At 41.3% G+C, this 19220-nt stretch overlaps 1 protein-coding gene across 1 annotated transcript in view; it reads left to right on the top strand.

Moving 5' to 3' along the window:
* The window catches only part of LOC140239780 (uncharacterized), a 58461-nt gene that overhangs the window by 7519 nt on the left and 31722 nt on the right, over nucleotides 1-19220 (top strand). The window contains exons 7-23 of the mRNA XM_072319600.1: nucleotides 395-517; nucleotides 1899-2012; nucleotides 2808-3035; nucleotides 3684-3900; nucleotides 4545-5679; nucleotides 6413-6512; nucleotides 7718-7960; nucleotides 10943-11106; nucleotides 11532-11683; nucleotides 12256-12509; nucleotides 13144-13348; nucleotides 14152-14297; nucleotides 14840-15011; nucleotides 15428-15594; nucleotides 16095-16331; nucleotides 17262-17969; nucleotides 18534-19091. Of these exons, the coding sequence (XP_072175701.1) occupies nucleotides 395-517; nucleotides 1899-2012; nucleotides 2808-3035; nucleotides 3684-3900; nucleotides 4545-5679; nucleotides 6413-6512; nucleotides 7718-7960; nucleotides 10943-11106; nucleotides 11532-11683; nucleotides 12256-12509; nucleotides 13144-13348; nucleotides 14152-14297; nucleotides 14840-15011; nucleotides 15428-15594; nucleotides 16095-16331; nucleotides 17262-17969; nucleotides 18534-19091 (4923 nt within the window). The remainder of the gene's footprint in view (nucleotides 1-394; nucleotides 518-1898; nucleotides 2013-2807; nucleotides 3036-3683; nucleotides 3901-4544; nucleotides 5680-6412; nucleotides 6513-7717; nucleotides 7961-10942; nucleotides 11107-11531; nucleotides 11684-12255; nucleotides 12510-13143; nucleotides 13349-14151; nucleotides 14298-14839; nucleotides 15012-15427; nucleotides 15595-16094; nucleotides 16332-17261; nucleotides 17970-18533; nucleotides 19092-19220) is intronic.

Raw genomic sequence — 19220 nt, forward strand, 5'->3', positions numbered from 1 at the left:
TAAATTGCTCTTCATTAATGTAAATATGCACAGAATTTTCAGTGTTTCAGTACTGTAAAACAAGGAATGTTCGCGTGCATTTTAATTTCGCAAGAGCCAAGATTCACGTAATTAAAATGCACACGAAAGTTCCTGTCTACACTATATGCATTGAATGCCAGTGCAATTTATGAAAATTTCATGCCGCGAAAAAGGCCATTGGCTCCAATTCACAACATTTTCATGCCGCAAATATATCATGTTTTTCAGTAATAGCCATGATTTTTTTTTTTTAGAGCTATCTTGGGCAGACATACTTTGGTGGGACTGAAACCCCTGACCTCCTGGTAATTAGACATATTTATCAATTTGAATATTTATTTTTTTTGTCTTCTCATGTTCTTTTTTTTTCAAGGTTTTAATGGGACTCAATGTGATGAGGACTTGGATCTCTGCAACCTTGGTGTCTGCCGGAATAGTGCCCTCAACTGCTCAGAAACGCAAGGAGGGAGCAACTTCACCTGCCTTTGTGCCCCTGGTAATGATGATTGTATACTTTTGTATAACACTTCTGCCAAAGATGAGACAAAGTGAGATATTAGGGGGTAAAACACTGCAGCTGAATATTGTTTGTAGCAGCATTTGTCAAAATACTTCTGTGTTCTTTTGAGAAAGGTGATGGGAATAATGACTGAGCCCTGAGCCCTGGCCCATTGTGTAGCTAAAATAATGTATGCAATATTTGCCAAACTTCCAATTAGCTTGAGAGCAATTGTGATTACTTTCAAACAAACAGTAGAAATATAGCCCTCGGCTAATGTTGTTCTCTTTCATGTGCAGAACTAAATCAATGTCTAACTTCAGAACAATAACATGAATTACGATAAGTTATTCACAAACACACCTTAAAAAAAAAAAAGAAGAAGAAAATGCTGAACTTCATCTAGCTCTTTTCTCCCCCTTCATCTGCTAGAAATGAATGCTTCTCATCAATGTGCATGTCCAGTGCACTTCTTTGTGACTCTGTGTGCATAATCTTCTGTGTGCACATCTGTTTGTTTTTTCTTTGATGATGGTGATGATGAAAACTGGTATGATGATGATGGTGATGGTGATGATGATGGTGATGATGATGGTGGTGATGGTGATGGTGGTGGTGGTGATGCTGATAATGATTGTGATGATGGTGATGATGGTAATGATGATGATGGTGATGATGGTAATGGTGATGATGGTGATGATGGTAATGATGATGATGGTGATGATGATGATGATGATGATGATGGTGATGCTGATGCTGATGATGTGACCTAATTTGAAATACTTTTGAACTGTCTGTTAGGTCTTTGACATCCTCTGTGCCATTTAACAGATGACGCAAAACACATTAGCAGTCTTGCTACATTCTGATGGAAGTTGCTAAGCAACCATGGTGGAATCCAACAGAGATATTAGGACAGTCACCTGCTACAGTGCAAACTTTCTAGCTTCCCACAAAAGTTTGCTGCGGCGATTTCCAGTTATTCAATAAGAACCCACAATGCAGACAACTTGTACCTTTTTTTGTCATTTGCCTTTCCATGCAATACTTAGATTATTCCAAATGGCCACTCAGGAAATTGTGAAGCATGTATTGTAGCAATCTTGCTAGGATCTTGAGAATGTCACACCCAAAATTGCATGTAGATTGCCAGACTGAGGCCATTTACTTATGTGCATCACAGTGACCAAAATATTGCATTGAAGTGTTTCAAGTATGGCAATATTGCAAGTTTTTCATGCGATGTGAATAGGAAGGTCAAAAGTCTTGATATCTGCAAGCCACAATTTTTCCCAATGGACATGGCCAAATTTTTTTCTCATGATCCTTTTGTTTTTTCCTTTCTTTTTTTCTCTCTTTTCTTTTTTCTTGTCACCAGGATACAGTGGACAAAGCTGTGAGATTGATGTCAACGAGTGTGCCTCGGAACCCTGTCTCAACGACGCAGTCTGTGTGGATCGGGTCAACTCTTATCAGTGTTACTGCCTCCCTGGTGAGTAAACAGAGATCTTTGGACAGAAACTTTGTCGCAAGGAGGAACACAACTCTGTGTTGAAGTTCAGTCTGACAGACAAAGTGATATCACACCCACATAGTAGTGAAGATCCCATCAATATTGGCCAAAAAAAAAAAACATTGTGTGTGTTTCCTCAATCCTCACTAATGTGTGCTACTAATATTTTTGTTTTCACTAAATGGACATGTATATTGGAGGTAAATTTATTTTAGTTCACCTTTTGTTATTCATTCCTCTGGGATTCTGTGTCACATCACTTAATGGCATATAATTATCTTTTCTATTTCAATGAAACACTTTGGAATAATGTCTGACATACTTTCAGGTATCGTTATTCTTATTGTGCGGGAGAGACAGGCGGAGGAAGAGCTTGGGGAGGTTGGCTTGAGAATGGAAGATGCCCCAAATTGGGGGAGAAAGCAAAAAAGCATGAGAGCTGTTGCTGTGAGAGCTGTGAGGTAAATCCGGCCTCTCCCAGTATCGGGAACAGACCTGGATTAAAACTGGTATTATGATGATGATGGTGATAATGGTGATGCTGGTGGTGGTGATGATGGTGATGATGGTGATGATGGTGATGATGTTGATGAAGATGTTGATGATGATGTTTATGATGATGATGATGATGATCATCATCATCATCATCATCATCATTATTGATACAGTGATGATGATGTGATCTAATTTGAAATACATATGTACTTTGAACTATGATCACACTGGAGTAACCCATTAAAACAAGACTTCTCATGATACCGACCACACCCACAGGGTACGTCGGAGATCACTGCCAGTTTGAGATTGACGAGTGCTTCAGCGAACCCTGCCTGCACAACGGCACCTGTGTGGACCTCTTCAACAACTACACCTGCCAGTGTGCACCAGGCTACGAGGGCTATAACTGCGAGATCGACATCGACGAGTGCGAACAGGAGGCGTGTCGGAACGGCGCCACCTGTGTTGATGGGGTTGCTGACTACACATGCTTGTGTGCTGCAGGTTAGAATAGGAAGCTCTTGTTTGTGATCTTACATACGTTGATGAACTTGGCATTCTCTATCTCCATTTCTCTTTATCACTCTCTCTCTCTCTCTGTCTCTCTCTCTCTCTCTCTGTCTCTCTCTGTTTTTCTTTCTCTGCTTCTTTCTCATTTTACTGGGGTTTTTTTGTGTGTGTGGTTCTTAATGCTCATTGATGATGTTCTTCACATAATGCAGTGTCTCGCTGCATGTGGTAATTATGTGTAATAATAAAGCAATGTACATGTAATACTTTGTCCAGGTGAGTTCTGGATCTAACTCTCATAATCACCATCAACCATATGACATGAGATGTTAGTGGTATGTTCAATTAGTGGATGTGTGACTGTTAAGCTGATCATGAGCCACTTTAATCAGATGCTTTTGACCTGTTGAGGACGAGTCCCATGTTTACTTGGGCAAGCGTCTATGGGAAATGTATGCAATAGCAAAATCAGCCCGTCCTCAACGGATTAATCTCATGAATGGAAATAGCATTCACACATGATAAGTTTGTGAGCCAAGAATATGTGTTCAGAAGAATAAATGAAGGGGTCTTCCGGGGCTTTATGATGTGGTCTCTGTCTCATGTTGCTTTCCCCATTTGTGGTTGCCGACTCTCATCCAGGATACGAAGGCAAGAACTGCTCCAAGGACATCAATGAGTGCATGTCAGGCCCCTGCCAGACCAACACTACGCTGGAGTGCATCGACCTCCTCAATAACTTCACCTGCCAATGCAGGTCGGGGTTCGAGGGTCGGCAGTGCGAGGTCGACGTGGACGAGTGTGCAGCGCACAATTGCCGGAACGGCGCAACCTGCGTGGATGGCATCGACGAGTACAGGTAGCAACTCTCGCAACAAATCATTGGTGTTTAGGATGTGTAGAATAAATCACTGGTGATGTGCATGCATGGAATAAATCATTGGTGTTATGGATGTGTAGAGTAAATCGTTGTTGTGGATGTATAGTGTAAATCATTGGTGTTTTGGATGTATAGTGTAAATCATTGGTGTTGTGGATGTGTAGAGTAAATCATTGGTGTTGTGCAGGGAACAATTTTCCTTCTCAAAATTGAATAGCAATTTTTGTCAATGGACATACATTTTCAACAAAATGGTATACAAGTCTATGTAATGAATCTGCCAAGCAAATTGCATTTCGTATAGCAGTCATACCAAAATGCATAGCAAATTGCTATGCGATACCAGGAAAGTTATTCCCTGTTGTGGATGTGTAGAGTAAATCATTGGTGTTGTGGATGTGTAGAGTAAATCATTTGTGTTGTCAATGTCTGAAGTTTCTGCTATCAGAGAGAAAGGTCATTACTGTCATTGCTATTGTTAGATTATAAAATTATGCACTGGATCATTGTGTTTGTTATCATCATACATATAGTGGTGTATGTTAGTTCTTCTTCTACCAGATGGACAGTCCATCTGTTAGTTTCATCATTTTTCCCTTTTCCTTTTTTTTTTTGCCCAACAGCTGTGTATGCCAACCTGGTTTCACTGGAGATCTCTGTGAAATCGACATTGATGAATGTTCCTCAAGCCCTTGTAATGTCGGCACATGTGTGGACCTGATCGATGGATTCATTTGCGAGTGCCCTGATGATTCCAGTCCCTATGATGTGTTCTGTAGCCCTCTTCCCCCTTGCACATCTGACCCCTGTCGGAATAATGGAACATGCCAGCAAGACCTCACCAGCTACATGTTTACCTGTGTATGTCAGCCAGGGTTTGAGGGAGTGATGTGCGAGATCAATACTGACGACTGTGCACTCCAAGGTGTTACCTGTGCCAATGGGGGTACATGTGTAGATCTACTGGAAGACTTTCGTTGTGAATGCCCCCCAGGCTTTGAAGGCAGATTCTGCGAGATTAACGTCGACGACTGTATTGGGAATCTCTGCCAGTTTGGGAGCCAGTGTGAAGATGGAATCGACAACTATGTCTGCTTGTGTTTGCCGGGTTACACTGGGCAGTACTGCAATGTGACCATTGTGAGCTGTGAGCAAGATCCGTGCTTGAATATGGGCACGTGCCAAGATGTTGCAGGGACCACCCCTCCAACAGCAAGTGGACCCATCCAAAATTCAAATACGGCCAATGGCAGGTTTCAGTGCCAGTGCGCAGAAGGCTGGGAAGGGGTGTTCTGCGAGGTGGAGACGGACGAGTGTGCATCCAACCCCTGCACCAACGATGCCACCTGTATTGACGACTTTGCTGGTTACATGTGCCAGTGCCACCCCGGTTTCACGGGCGTATGGTGCGAGAGGGACATCGACGAATGCTTAAATCACCAGTGTGCTGATGGTTCCACCTGCGTGGATGGTATTGCTGGGTACACTTGCCAGTGCCAACTGGGCTTCGAGGGTCGCCTTTGCGAGCAGGATATCAACGAATGTGAATCGTTCCCTTGCAACGAGGCCACGAGTCTCTGCGTGGACGAGGTGGCGGGCTATCGCTGCTTCTGCCTCAACGGGTGGGCAGGGCCACAGTGCGACATCAACGTGGATGAATGCCTGAGCCAACCATGCCTCAATGGCGCAACGTGTGTGGACGGAATCGCTGATGTGTCCTGTCTGTGCCTGTCAGGATATAGCGGAAAGTATTGTGAGGTAAACCCAACATTATTGTCTGAAAAACACTTTTTCATATGTGCAGAAAATATGCTTTATGAATCCTTTCATAAATAATTACATTGGATTTTGATGTTAGCATTTTTGTTGAGTTGATACGTGATGTTGTAAATTTATGTAATAGGGTTTACAGTAATAAGATTGCTAGTGTGATTTCACTCGTAGTTTTGCTGATTTCACTTCCTATGCATGAGGACTTTCAATGAAAACTGATTATACATGGAGAGCTCCCTTTCATACTTTCAAGGAATAGGAATATATAGAAGTAGCATTGAGCCTTATTCATTTCCTCTTTTTTTCTATGCAATCCTATCTTGCCTTCTACAATACAAACACTGCTGGCATTGGATGCTACATGCAATCAGTGAATCTTATATGATCTGTCTTGCAATGAAATAAATAGATAAATCATTGAATAATAAATAGATAAATAAATAGATGAATGAAGGAATGGATGAATGAATCAATGGATGAATGAATGAATGAATGGCTAAATAAATAAATGAATAAATAAATTGATTGATTAGTATAAATGAATAAATTGATTAATTAATCAATTAATAAAGAGATAAATTAAAAAAAGCAAAAAAAAAAACTAAATGAATAAATAAATACATAAATAAATAAATGAATAGATAAAGTTCTATTTTCTCATCAAAACATGACACTTTGACACCTGTCAGTCCCTTCATCTATCATCTCTTCTTTCCAGATCGACATTGATGAGTGCGGCTCGCAGCCATGTCAGAATGGTGGAGAATGTCTGGACGAGGTGGATGGTTTCACTTGTCTGTGTGCGCCAGGTTTCACAGGTCAGAATGTTGTTCTCTAAATTGGCAACATCTGAAATGTTCTCTGAATTGGCAACACTTGTAGTGATTAAGGATGCAGCACCATATATTTAGTGAGCTGGGACTTGTAAGACAGTGTTGTGAGAGGTGAAATTTGCTACCTAGAATAATAATATTAATAATAAGTACAGCATTTGTAATGCGCCTTCGATCTAGTATCCTATTCTGAGGCGCAGAGGGACGTAATTATAAAAAGAATAGCATACATCGTAGTCATAATTGTACATATGAAGGTTGAAAAAGAAGAAAGAGATAGATAGAGATATACACCTAATGAACAATATTGATAGAACCTAGAACCATGTTGATAGAATAAAAGGAACAGTATTATTTTTTTTTAAGAGAAAAGTTATATAATTTCCCACCTTGGATACTATGTACAGTGCATTTGTGTTAGGGAAGCTATAATTTCTTGAGTTAATTTAGCAAATATCAATCCACTCATTATATTTGCAAGGGTGACAATGTTTTCATGAGTTGATTTGATGATTTTCAGTCCACTCGTGAAATTCATGAAAATAAACACACTGCGAAATATAATGCATATACAGTGTATACAAGAAGTTTTTGTCTCCACAATAATTTGCTCCGTGAAGACATTTTTGTAACAAAAATATTCCAATGTGATTTTTACAAGAGAGAGGGGCATTTCCCGAATTTCCATGCTAATTCATGGTGTGCATATATTGTTTTCCTTTCATTTCTGAATTGCATGTGTAAAATTAGTCTCATGTAATGCTTCTTTTTCTGTTTGACGTCTGCCATACTCATGAATGAGTCTCTGGGTCAAGGGTATAATCCACTTTTTATGTGTGTAAACTGCGCAAAGTTTTGGTATTTCTTGAACATAAGAAGCAAGGTTTTCAAATGAACAATCTTATTCCTGTGACACATTTCCAGCACTAAAACGATCAGGAATCCAAGATCATGACATGAACAGCCTCATCCCATCTCATGAAGAAGCTCAGAAGATTGCCAAAATTGCACTCCCAACAGCAAGAACTGAAATGCTTAGTGGTTGATTTGTTATCACCTGGCTGGTGCTATGGTATTGCATTATTGTGAGTGAAAATTATAATTTCTGCCTTTATGGAGTATCATATCATTCAACTTTGCTTTATGTTCTTCTGTTTTGGCTGTTTGTTTTGTGATGTCCCCTAAATCAGGCTTTCTGTGTGAAGTAGATATTGATGAGTGTGCTTCCAATCCCTGCCTACGAGGGGGTACTTGCCTTGACGATGTCAATGCTTACCAGTGCCTGTGTCCTGTGCCGTACCGTGGTGACGACTGCTCCTTGCTCCCCTGCGAGGCCCTGCCCTGCGAGAACAACGCCAACTGCACCAACTTTGTGGACGACCTCACAACCTACCCGCGGGGCTTCTTCTGTGCCTGCCTGACGGGGTTCATGGGTGAGAGATTGAAGTATTCCTGCAGTACTGAAATGAGTTGAAATTCTACATCTCGCAAAAAACCTACATACACATACACTCGCACTCATGTTATGTATACTTACACACACACGCACACATACACCTTTTTTTGCAGTCATTTTCATTTGATTTCTTTCATATCTTCATATCATCAAACAGTATACGAGTCTTACATTAACTTTGAAACTTACATAGACTCATGTCATTGATACAAATTATAAGGTACGCATGCAATCAATCTAGTGCTTCTTAACCAGTGGGCCACGATGTCTTCCCAAAATATCAAAATGGAAATGATTTGTATTCAATCTACACATGTAACCGGGCCTCAAAAAAACTTTTTAGAGGCCAAAGTGGGCCTCAGGTTAAAAAAGGTTGACAAACACGGATCTGTACGATCCTTTGTTAAAAACAATAATGACTATAATTCGCTCATGATTAATCTATTTACTGACATTGGGGAGATAACTGAGATGAGTAAATTGCCACATCTGCACTGTATCGACTCAAATAAATTTGTTTGAATGAAACTCTCGTCTTAAACTCCTCCCTCCCCCCCCCCCTTCTCCACACACATCTGTGCCTACACACATGCGCTTACTTTAATAACCTTAATGAAATGTCACAATGTCGCAAAATTTTACCTTTACATGCAAGAGAGATATTTGTATGGTGAAAGATGTAGGAAAGCCTAGAACTGGTGTTTTCTTCAGTTTGGGGATTTTTATGCCTCCGCCACGAAGTGGTGCCGGAGGCATTATGTTTTCGGGTTGTCCATCCGTCCGTACGTACGTCCGTACGTCCGTCCGCTTTCGTTTACGCGATAACTTGAGTAATATTTACTGGAATTTTACCAAACCTGGTCCAAGTATGAAGTATGATGGGGCAACGATTTGATAAGATTTTGGGTGAAATCGGCTAAAGGTCAAAGGTCAAAGGTCAAGGTCAAATCATGAAATTGTATCCGTTTACGCGATAACTCAAGACTGTATGGAGCAAATTTCACCAAACTTTGTTGGAGGATGATGTATGATGGGACACTTACTTGATTAGTTTTTCAGTGAAATCGGACAGAGGTCAAAGGTCAAAGATCAAGGTCAAATCCTAAAATTTATCTGTTTATGTGATAACTCAAAACTGGATGAAGCAGCTTTCACCAAACTTGGTCCAAGGATGATGTATGATGGGACAATTAGTTGAGTAGATTCTAGTGACATTGACAAGAGGTCAAAGGTCAAAAGTTCAAGGTCAAATGCTAAAAATGTTGCTATTTCCCCCATGTCTATGCAATGTCCGCAGTTATTTTCTTGAAACTTAGTGTAGACATGTACTACTGCGTAAGGATTCTCCAGAGAGAGTTTCATGTCATAAGGTCAAAGGTTAGATGAAAATGTTGCAATATCACTTTTCTCGCAAATGGTTCAATGTATCTTCATGGAACATGGTACATATGCATGTACTGACTGGCAGGGATTATCTACATTGTAGGGAATTTAGGGGTCATGGGTCAATAGTCAGGGGTTCAAAAGTCAAGGTCAACTCCTCAAAATGTTACTACTGTATAATTTCCCTCATACATGTATACTAGATGCAATGATTGCATTATTAGTTTTAAAAGTGTTTAATATATGTACATGTATTACTTGATGGAGATTCTCTTGGAAATTTCCAGCCAGAAGGTCAAAGGTCAAAGGTTAAGGGTCAAAGGTCAGGTTTAAATGAAAAAAAAAAATTTTGTACTGTAATTACACTCTTTCTTCATACCTTGAAAATTATACTCAATGCATAAACTTATAATAAGGTCGGTCAGAAGTCAAGTAAAAATTTTCAATTCCCCAAATATGTGTACCTGCACTCTTTAATAGACAATTATAGCAAACCCAGTTCGTGGAAAGTGAACATTCAAGATATTTCTGACAAACCTGTTATTTCGATATTTTGCCAGTTATGTGAAACTGTCATCACACATTGTCAAGACATTGTACTATACACCTATTGGGAGAATCATGCATTATGGCGGAGGCATCAGTCGCCGTAGCGACATTTCTAGTTTTTTTTTTCATTTGACAAATTGATATGGTATTTATTGATAGCATTTAGGTATTGAATTGCTTTGTTTCACCTTTTTTTGTGTGTGTGTCAGAGCGAGTGTATGTTGTGTAGGAGCAGGAGTACATCAGTGTGAGATGAAATGACATGACATACATTTCGTGTTAGAATATTGCCAGTATTTATGCATAAAGTATGCCATCTTGTAGAGGATAGACTATAAAATGGAAATTACTGGTGTGATAGCACAGAGAGAAATTTCACCACTGGTAATACTTCTCTGAAAGTGTAAAGGATTATAAGCAAATGGTTTTGTGCTCTTGCTAGCTTCCTCACTCTCTTTTCTTTCCATGAAAGTTAACACAATTAACTTGCTCATTATTCTGTCACTTCAATATGAAATTGAAGGGAGCGTGTAGTTTTGGTTGAGACCTAACTTCAAGTTTTTAAAATTTTTGGTGACATAATGAGAAAGCTCTCATGAAATATGAAAGAGCATGTAATTACAAGAGGGGTTCAATGTTTATTTGATGAAAATTGGTTATAAAATGGCTGAGATGTCCAAAAAAGAGCATTCCTAATAAAAAGCGGGACCCACCTTTTATTAGAATTGCTTTGTTTTACTTCGTTTTGGGATGTCTCAGCAATTCCCAAACTGATTTACATGTAATAAATTTTGCATTCCTCTTAAGATGGTATGCTCTGTACTATTTCATAAGTAGTTTCTTGGTATCTCACAAAAAGTTAAAAGCCTAATTCTCATCTCCACCAATACTATACAATCCCTTTAGAATAATAGAATACTACAAGTATTTATGTATGAAGTATGCAGTCATGGCATTGTAGATTTGATTTTTCTTTCTTATGTTTTATGTATGTGCTCATTTTGCTTTCAATTTATGATGATTCCAGGTGAGAGGTGTGAGGTAAACATCAACGACTGCTCCCCCGATTCCTGCAGTCGTAACGGTCTGTGCATCGACGGCATCCTCTCCTATAGCTGTCTCTGTGAGCCCGGCTGGGCCGGCTTTGACTGCGGTCTGCCCATCGACGACTGTGTTGACAACATGTGCCAGGTAGGAAATCTTGGAGAGTCCAGAGACCAAATATCTTCTATGGGCAATACTTTGGTTGAGAATCTGGCAGTTAATCATTATGAATCGGCATGATATATAGCAAAGGATGTATGAATTCACCTAGTGCAACATACTGATAAAAGTACTCACCATGCAAGTTGCCTTTTAGACCAGGAGATTGTATGAACGTCTTCAGTGTGTTCTTTGTATTCTGAAATCCTATGAGCTTGAAGACAGAGTCTCTTTATAGCATAATTCTTTCTTTTGTTAATTAATTGCCTAAATATTGACAGAAATATTATTAAGGAGTCACTTTTGTTAACATCCCGTTTCACTTTTGGTGACGTGATGATATGCAGTAGTGTAGAAGATGCTGTTCATTGTAACTTTTGAAATCTTTGACTCTTGCTCTCTCTGGAACACAGAATAATTCCACCTGTGAGGACTTGAACCAAGCCTACAGGTGTCACTGCATGGAGGGCTACGAAGGAGACCTGTGCGAGGTGGAGACGGACGAGTGCACCTCGGAACCCTGCGAAAACGGGGCGACCTGCATCGACCAGTTCAACAGCTTCAAGTAAGCAACAAATGAGTGTGCACATATCTCAGTGTTCATGTGCATGCAAACAGCTGCAAAGATCCGCAAAGATCTCCCCATCAACCATTCTGTCTTGAGCAGTGAAGCCTTCAAAGTCAGTGACATACAATCAAAGTCATTTTTAACCCGTTGAGGATGGCTTGATTTTGCTACAACATGCATTTCCCACAGACGCTTTCCCGTAGACTTGTCTTCAACGGGTTAATGGTCGAATCCAAAAGGACCAGAGAAAAGTCTGTTGATTAATATGAATTTTCCACAGTAGAATTTCATTGGACTTAGCCATTTTTTCAACTTATGCAAGGTCGAAATAGATAAGGTTGACAGTAACAACTTTTAGGCTAGATTCAACAAGAATCATAAAAGTCATGGAAGTTTTTCGGGGTATTTTTTGCAAACTTGACTCTGTCCAATAGCCTCCAATTACAGGGGGAACAAAAAGATGGACATGAGCATTGTTCTGCATGTTGTTTACAAAGGATAGGTTTTTCATCTTTTGACCACGGGTCAAAGGTTCCATATGATGGTATTTCTCTCATGTCCTGCTGCAGATGTGTGTGTGCATCAGGATGGACAGGCGAGTTGTGCGAGGTGGACGTGAACGAGTGCGACTCGGACCCGTGCCAGAACGGGGCCACATGTCTCAATGGTCGGGACCAGTTCCGCTGCGACTGCCCGCCTTTCTTCACGGGGACCCAATGCGACATCTCTTTCGACCCCTGCGACGTCGGCTACAACCAGTGTCGCAACAACGCAACCTGCGTGACGCAGCCAGATGGCACGTACCAGTGCCTATGCACGGCAGGTACGTTATAGGCTGAGGAATAAGCAGCCAAATGTTATGTACTGTATTCAAAGTCTGGTCTCAATGAACATATCACATTGTGTGCTTTATAATGTGACAAATGACAAAATCTTTCTTATTGAATCAGTTTAAAAACAATTGGTGATTCATATCATGATGTCTACCAGATAATATAAAATTCAAAGAAAGTTGAAAACTGCAAGATAGGATTACTGGTAGTTCAGACTGAGGTGTAAATTGCTCATGAAAGAAACACTATGTACACTTTTTTTTTTCTTAGAAGTGGAAAAAGTAGACTAACATTCCTTGTAGTTTTAGGACTACTGGAAATGTATATAATTACTGAAAAAGCTTTTATTTTGGTGAGGGTTTGATTTTCGTGAATTTAGCAAATCACTGTTCTGCCGCAAATTTCAGAATACACAAAAATATCACAAACGGACAGGCTTTAGCGCACTAACAATAATCTTCAATGTCAAATCGTGAAGACAACACCTCTCAAAAATGTCTTTGTCCTCCCCATCTATACCCGAAAATAACAGCTTTTACATTATGTTATTTTTCCAATGAGATGTGAGTTTTGTGTCAAGCTTAAACAATTTACTTGATATGCTTGTGTGTCATTAATTTGAAGGGTTTGAAGGATTCAACTGCGATATCAACACAGATGAGTGTGCTTCCTTGCCATGCCTCAATGATGCTGCATGTATAGACGGCATTGATGGCTACCGATGCGTCTGTCTGCCCGGTTTCCGTGGCGACCGTTGCGAGGAAAACATCGAGGACTGCATCCCCGGAGTCTGTGCCAACGGCGGAACCTGTGTTGATGGCGTTAATGGGTGAGGAGCTAGTGTGTGCACACTACCCAGTTGTATACTGGAGTTTGAAATCAGTTGTTTAATAGAATTCTGTGGAAGCTATGCTGTAAGGACTGGAGCATTTGTTTCGTTCGTGACTTCCTCTTTCCATCATTAGCAAGCTTTAGATCTGTAATGCGAAAGCTAAGACAATGCAGCCTTTCGGGTCAGACAATGGAAACGGCTGTCTTGCCCACGTGCAGAACACTATTTTTACCCTAATAACATCATCTTAGCGTTGGCATTACAGATCTACCGGTAGCCAGTGTACAGTAAAAAACATTAAACATAAATCAATATGACTATGGCTAGCTTGCATATATAGTAATGTCCTGTGTATGAAGGGTACTCATATTTTAAGACACATCTTTAATTTCTGATGGCAAAAAAATAAATGCAAAAGTTTGCATTGACAGTTTTCCTGAGTTGCCCTGTCTTTCTCCTTCCCTATCTCTCTCACTCGCTCTTACTCTTTCTTTCTCCACCTCTCACTCTCTCTCTCTCTCATGAACTACTATTACAGCAAACAATTCATACTTGTGTCAATGCTTGAGATCGTAGTAAGTATTCTTTTTGTCAATGCTTTCTCCTATTACAGGAAGTGTTATTAAGTATCTTTGCATTTGATGATATCTGATGTCAGTTTTGAATTATGCTGTATCACCATTTATTCATAGTCAGTAATAATTTTGTTGTCATTGTTATTTCTGTAATTGTCACGTTCATTATTGCAGGGGAAGGAAATGATGTTGACTGTTTTTTTCCCCACGTATCGTCTCGTAAAGGTACACATGTGACTGCACTGCTGGATGGAATGGTGTCAATTGCACCGACGACATTGACGAGTGCCAGTCGGCACCATGCCTCAATGGCGCGACATGCCTGGATCGGCTGGACAATTTCGTCTGCATGTGTGCGAGTGGCTACACAGGTGAGTCCTGCTTGTCTATTAGTGTTCTTCTGTAACTTTCATTGCAAACTGATTTGGGGCTGATTTGGCCCTCCCCTCTAAGATCTCAGCCATCATAATCATACGATCTTGGCAAAAGTTTTATCTAGAATAGTTGATTATAACGAAAAGGGATGTTATCCAAGAAGAATCAGAGGAAAACGTTCATCTTACACTTCTAGTAAAACCCATCCATTGTACAAACAAAAGTCATTGCAAACTGCCCATTTCAGTGACATTGGTCAGGAAAATGTGCTTTATCTCGGCAAGCGTACCCCTAATACTCACGAATAGGGTCTAAAAATGTGCCCAAGATATGTAAGAAAAAAATCCCAAATTTCAGAAAAAAATTTGTTTGGCATTTGAAAATGATCGTGAAATATGTTGAGGAGGTAGGGGGCTTATCCCCCCCCCCCCCCCCATTAGGTTTATGAGTTACCTGTGCAGTACCCAGTGACTAGCTTCCTACTAAAGTACTTTTAGGACATCTTACATCCTTCCTCTTTCATGTCTGTATGTTGTAGGTTTGCTGTGTGGGACAGAGATTGACGAGTGCGAGTCCAATCCGTGCCAGAATGGTGCCAGCTGCCAGGACCGTGTGGATGGCTACAGCTGTAGCTGCGCTCCTGGCTACACTGGCACAGACTGTCAGGTGGACATCAACGAATGCTCCCCGCATCCGTGCAACAACGGAACGTGAGTGACATTATACACTCACTATTCAGGTAGTGAATGGTCACAAGTGCAATGGTACAGGATTTTGCACAAGGTGAAAGATAGAGGCGCTCTATTCAACGAGATGAAGCCGAGTTGAATGGTGCACCTCAACTTTCATATGTATGAGAAGAGCAGCTTACCAGTAAATGATCCATTATTATTAGATGGCAACAGATGTAATTAAAAGTCAACTAATTAGGTTGTTCACTCACTTTATCAACCGGTACAGCACAGACATTGTTGTATTGATGGTCACATTTTAAACGTTGCCAATTCTCTGTCCTTTCCTGTTTATGAAATTATGAGTTTTATTAATTCAATATAGCAATATATGATATGGTAACATATGCAGTCACAAGTAAACTGATTCTTGGGTTCACCTCTCGTCTTTGTAGCTGCTACGATGAAGTGAACGGCTATCGCTGTGAGTGCTTCCCAGGGTTCCAAGGGTCTGACTGTTCTGAGGACGTCGACGAATGCTCCAGTGGCCCCTGTGTGAACGCAGCAGTGTGCACCAACGGCATCAACTCATACACGTGCACCTGCTCACCAGGATACACAGGTAGGTAATGGGAGTGTGAACCCACCTCTAAAGGTTCACTATTGTCGTCAGTGCAAAGGCTTGATAGAAATGGGTGATGCAAAGAAAAAAAAAATGTGTTAGCACTAAGAGGAGTAGTGTGTTATTTTATTCATTTAGTTTTGGTATAGGTGGATCTCGTGGAAAAAGTTGAGAATTCAAACAAGCAAATATTCAAAGATCTTTGATCCAACAAATTTTGAGTGTGAGTGTTGTAATCAAAATTCCTGCAGTTCTACTGTAATTCAACACAGCTTTGAATTATTTATTCCACTTTACTTTTTATTGTGACTGATGTAAAGTTAACCTACACAAATTGATGAGATATGTAACTCTTTTATGTATGCATGTCTATGAATTTGCAATACAAATTTCCATACAGTCATATATTTTCTCCTCAGTCTCCTGAGAAGAAAATATACGTAGCAATACCTTTCATAGAAACAGTTAATGATTGTAATAAATGACTGATAATCCTGCAGGCGTAAACTGCGAGATCGACATTGATGTTTGCAATGATGCCTCGTTTGCCGTACCCCGATGCCAGAACGGAGCAACCTGCGTAGATGGAGAGGGGGCGGAATTCACTTGCCAGTGTGCACCGGGCTTCACTGGGTCCCTCTGCGAGGTGGACGTGGACGAGTGTGAATTGGGTCCCTGTATGAATGGGGCCACCTGCGCCGATCTCATCGCTGGCTTCAACTGCACCTGTGCCGAAGGTGGGGATTGTTGATTTAGCCAGTTGATGTGCCCAGGCACTAAACTGTAGCTTTCCCATGCTTTTCATCGAATTTCATAATAAATCCTCTACACTTGACCTAATTTGAAGTTAGCAAGCCCACTCCAGTGTAGCAATGTGCCTCAGTCTAAGAGGAAGGCCATGATAACACAAAAGTGATTGTTCGTTTTCACGAGAGCTTCAGGAAAACATTGTTTTTCAAAGCCATTTATTATCTCTTTACAGAAATGCTCATTGCCAGAATTCAGTACAGCAAGTGTGTATAGAAAGCCGGAGATAAAAGCACTCCAGCCTGTGTGCCAAACAGCGCACAAAGCAATGTAAGGTTTAAACATAATGTTGACTGCTAATACTCAGCAAGAGAGGGAAGAGTTGCCTTGAAAGAATTCCAGGGGGGGCATTTCATGAAGCATTTTGTCCGACAAAGTTGTCAGACAAATTTGCTCCCAGCCAATCAGATGCAAGGATTTCAGTAGCTTGCAACAGTTTGTCAGAAAAATATCCGACCTAAATGCTTCATGAAATGCCCCCCAGGTAACTGTGGGTATTTTATGGTCGTGGCAGGTGGACAAGGAAAGATGATATTTTGCAATTTTACTGAAATCGGAGCTCTGAGGAACTTCAGAGTCATGTTTGCAAAACTTCTTGAAACATAGTGTTTTGCATGTTTATTGGAGAAAAATCTCAATATCTATTGTGCCTTGAATGCTCTGGATATTGTAAATTTGACAGTTTGAATACATTTCATGCTATGTGATATTAAACTAAGAAACGGCCAGTTTGAACATATTTTATGATATGTGATTTTAACTAAAGGGCAAGTCTGCTTTTGTTATCCCACCCCTGTGAAGTTGGTTTCAGCTGAAAGTGCAATTTCACGATTATTTCGTGGTATCATGACTGTTTACAGGTTGGACTGGTCAGCGGTGTGAGGAGGATGTGGACGAATGCCTCTCCGCCCCGTGTTTGAATGGCGCCCTCTGTCGGCAGCGGGATCCCGGTGAGGGCTTCGCCTGCTTCTGTGCTCAGGGTTTCCAGGGCATCATCTGCGAGGTAGACTACGACGAATGTCTTTCGACTCCTTGCCTCAACGGAGCCCAGTGCGTCGACCTCGTGGATGGCTTCGCGTGCACCTGCCCGGAGGGGTTCTCCGGAGAATTGTGCGAAAGTGACGTCGAAGAGTGCGCGAGCGATCCGTGCCGGAATAACGCTACGTGTCTGGAGCCAACACCGGGGGCGTACCTGTGTTCCTGCACGGCCGGTTTCTTCGGCACCAACTGCGAGTTTGTCGACTACTGCTACAGTCAGCCCTGTGCAAACGGAGCCTTCTGCATCACGGGCACCTCCAGCTTCCAGTGTTTCTGCCCCAGCGGTTTCACAGGCCCGACCTGCGAGACCCGACTGGTGACCACTTCTAGCATGCAGGGCGTCACATCAATGACACCGTCTGCTACCATGAGTTCTACAACAAGAAGTGACAGTTTACCACTCTCGACACTAATCCCTACAACTCCAAGCCTAGTCAGCAGCAGTCTTCTGATGACTGATACTAACCCTTCACTTCTAACTCCTACCATGACTTCACCATCCTCCATCTCAACCAACAGGATCGAGACTGGTATGATATCATCCATACCTTCTTCGCAACTGCCATCAGTGTTTACATCTCGTACTCTTAGTGAGAGAAGTGTTTTTTCACCAGTCTCTCTCACTCCCAGTATTCTAGTTTCCTCATCTGGTGAAGGGACATCTCAGAGTGCAATATACACTTCTTTCGGGGAGTCCGGACTGATCTCACCCTCCTCTTCAACTGTGATGGAACAGTCCTTTGCAACTTACTCTTTATCGAACACCCCTGTATTTACAATGGAACAAACCAGCTCTCCTATCTTTACCATATCGTCTAGCTTCATCGAGAGTGGTGCATCATCCTCTTTTCTTTCCCCAAGTTTTACCAGCAGTCAGAGTGATATGCTGTCTCACCCAGTCTTTCCAAGCTCTACCTATTTTTCTCTACCAACTCTCCAGAGTAGTGCTGTGCCAAACACTCATTTTCCCAGCACTTCATTTCAGAGTGGTGCCCTATCCCCATCTTTTCTTTCTCTGAGCTCGTCATCACATCTTTCAAGTGTATTAGAAAGCAGTGCTATTCTTACAAGTCCATCTGTGGGTTCCACACCAGTCTTGTCAAGCTTTAAAAGTGGTGTCTCCTCCAGCTCTGAGACTGGCATCATGTCTCAAACTCTTTCTCCAAGTCCATTTGAAAGCAGTACTATTCTTACAAGTCCATCTGTGGGTTCCACACCAGTCTTGTCAAGCTTTGAAAGTGGTGTCTCTTCCAGCTCTGAGACTGGCATCATGTCTCAAACTCTTTCTCCAAGTCCATTTGAAAGCAGTACTATTCTTACAAGTCCATCTGTGGGTTCCACACCAGTCTTGTCAAGCTTTGAAAGTAGTGTCTCTTCCAACTCTGAGACTGGCATCATGTCTCAAACTCTTTCTCCAAGTCCATTTGAAAGCAGTACTATTCTTACAAGTCCATCTGTGGGTTCCACACCAGTCTTGTCAAGCTTTGAAAGTGGTGTCTCTTCCAGCTCTGAAACTGGTGTCATGTCACAAACTCTTTCTCCAAGCCCTTTGCACTCCACCCCAACCTACTCTGCTTCAGTGGTGGAGTCTGGTTCTTTGTCAGTCTCACTCTCAGGTGTCGGGTCTCTGCTGCGGACAGTGTCAACCTCAGGTAAGACTGTGCTCCTTTCTCAGTGCCTTGAAAATAAGCTGTTATCGTCACATACAGTTATTTTTGCAAATGAGGAGGTCACAGACATTTTCGCAAGATGTTGTTTTCGCGAATGGACACCGAGGCTGT

Source organism: Diadema setosum, chromosome 16, assembly GCF_964275005.1.
Source record: "Diadema setosum chromosome 16, eeDiaSeto1, whole genome shotgun sequence".
Taxonomy (NCBI): Eukaryota; Metazoa; Echinodermata; class Echinoidea; order Diadematoida; family Diadematidae; genus Diadema; species Diadema setosum.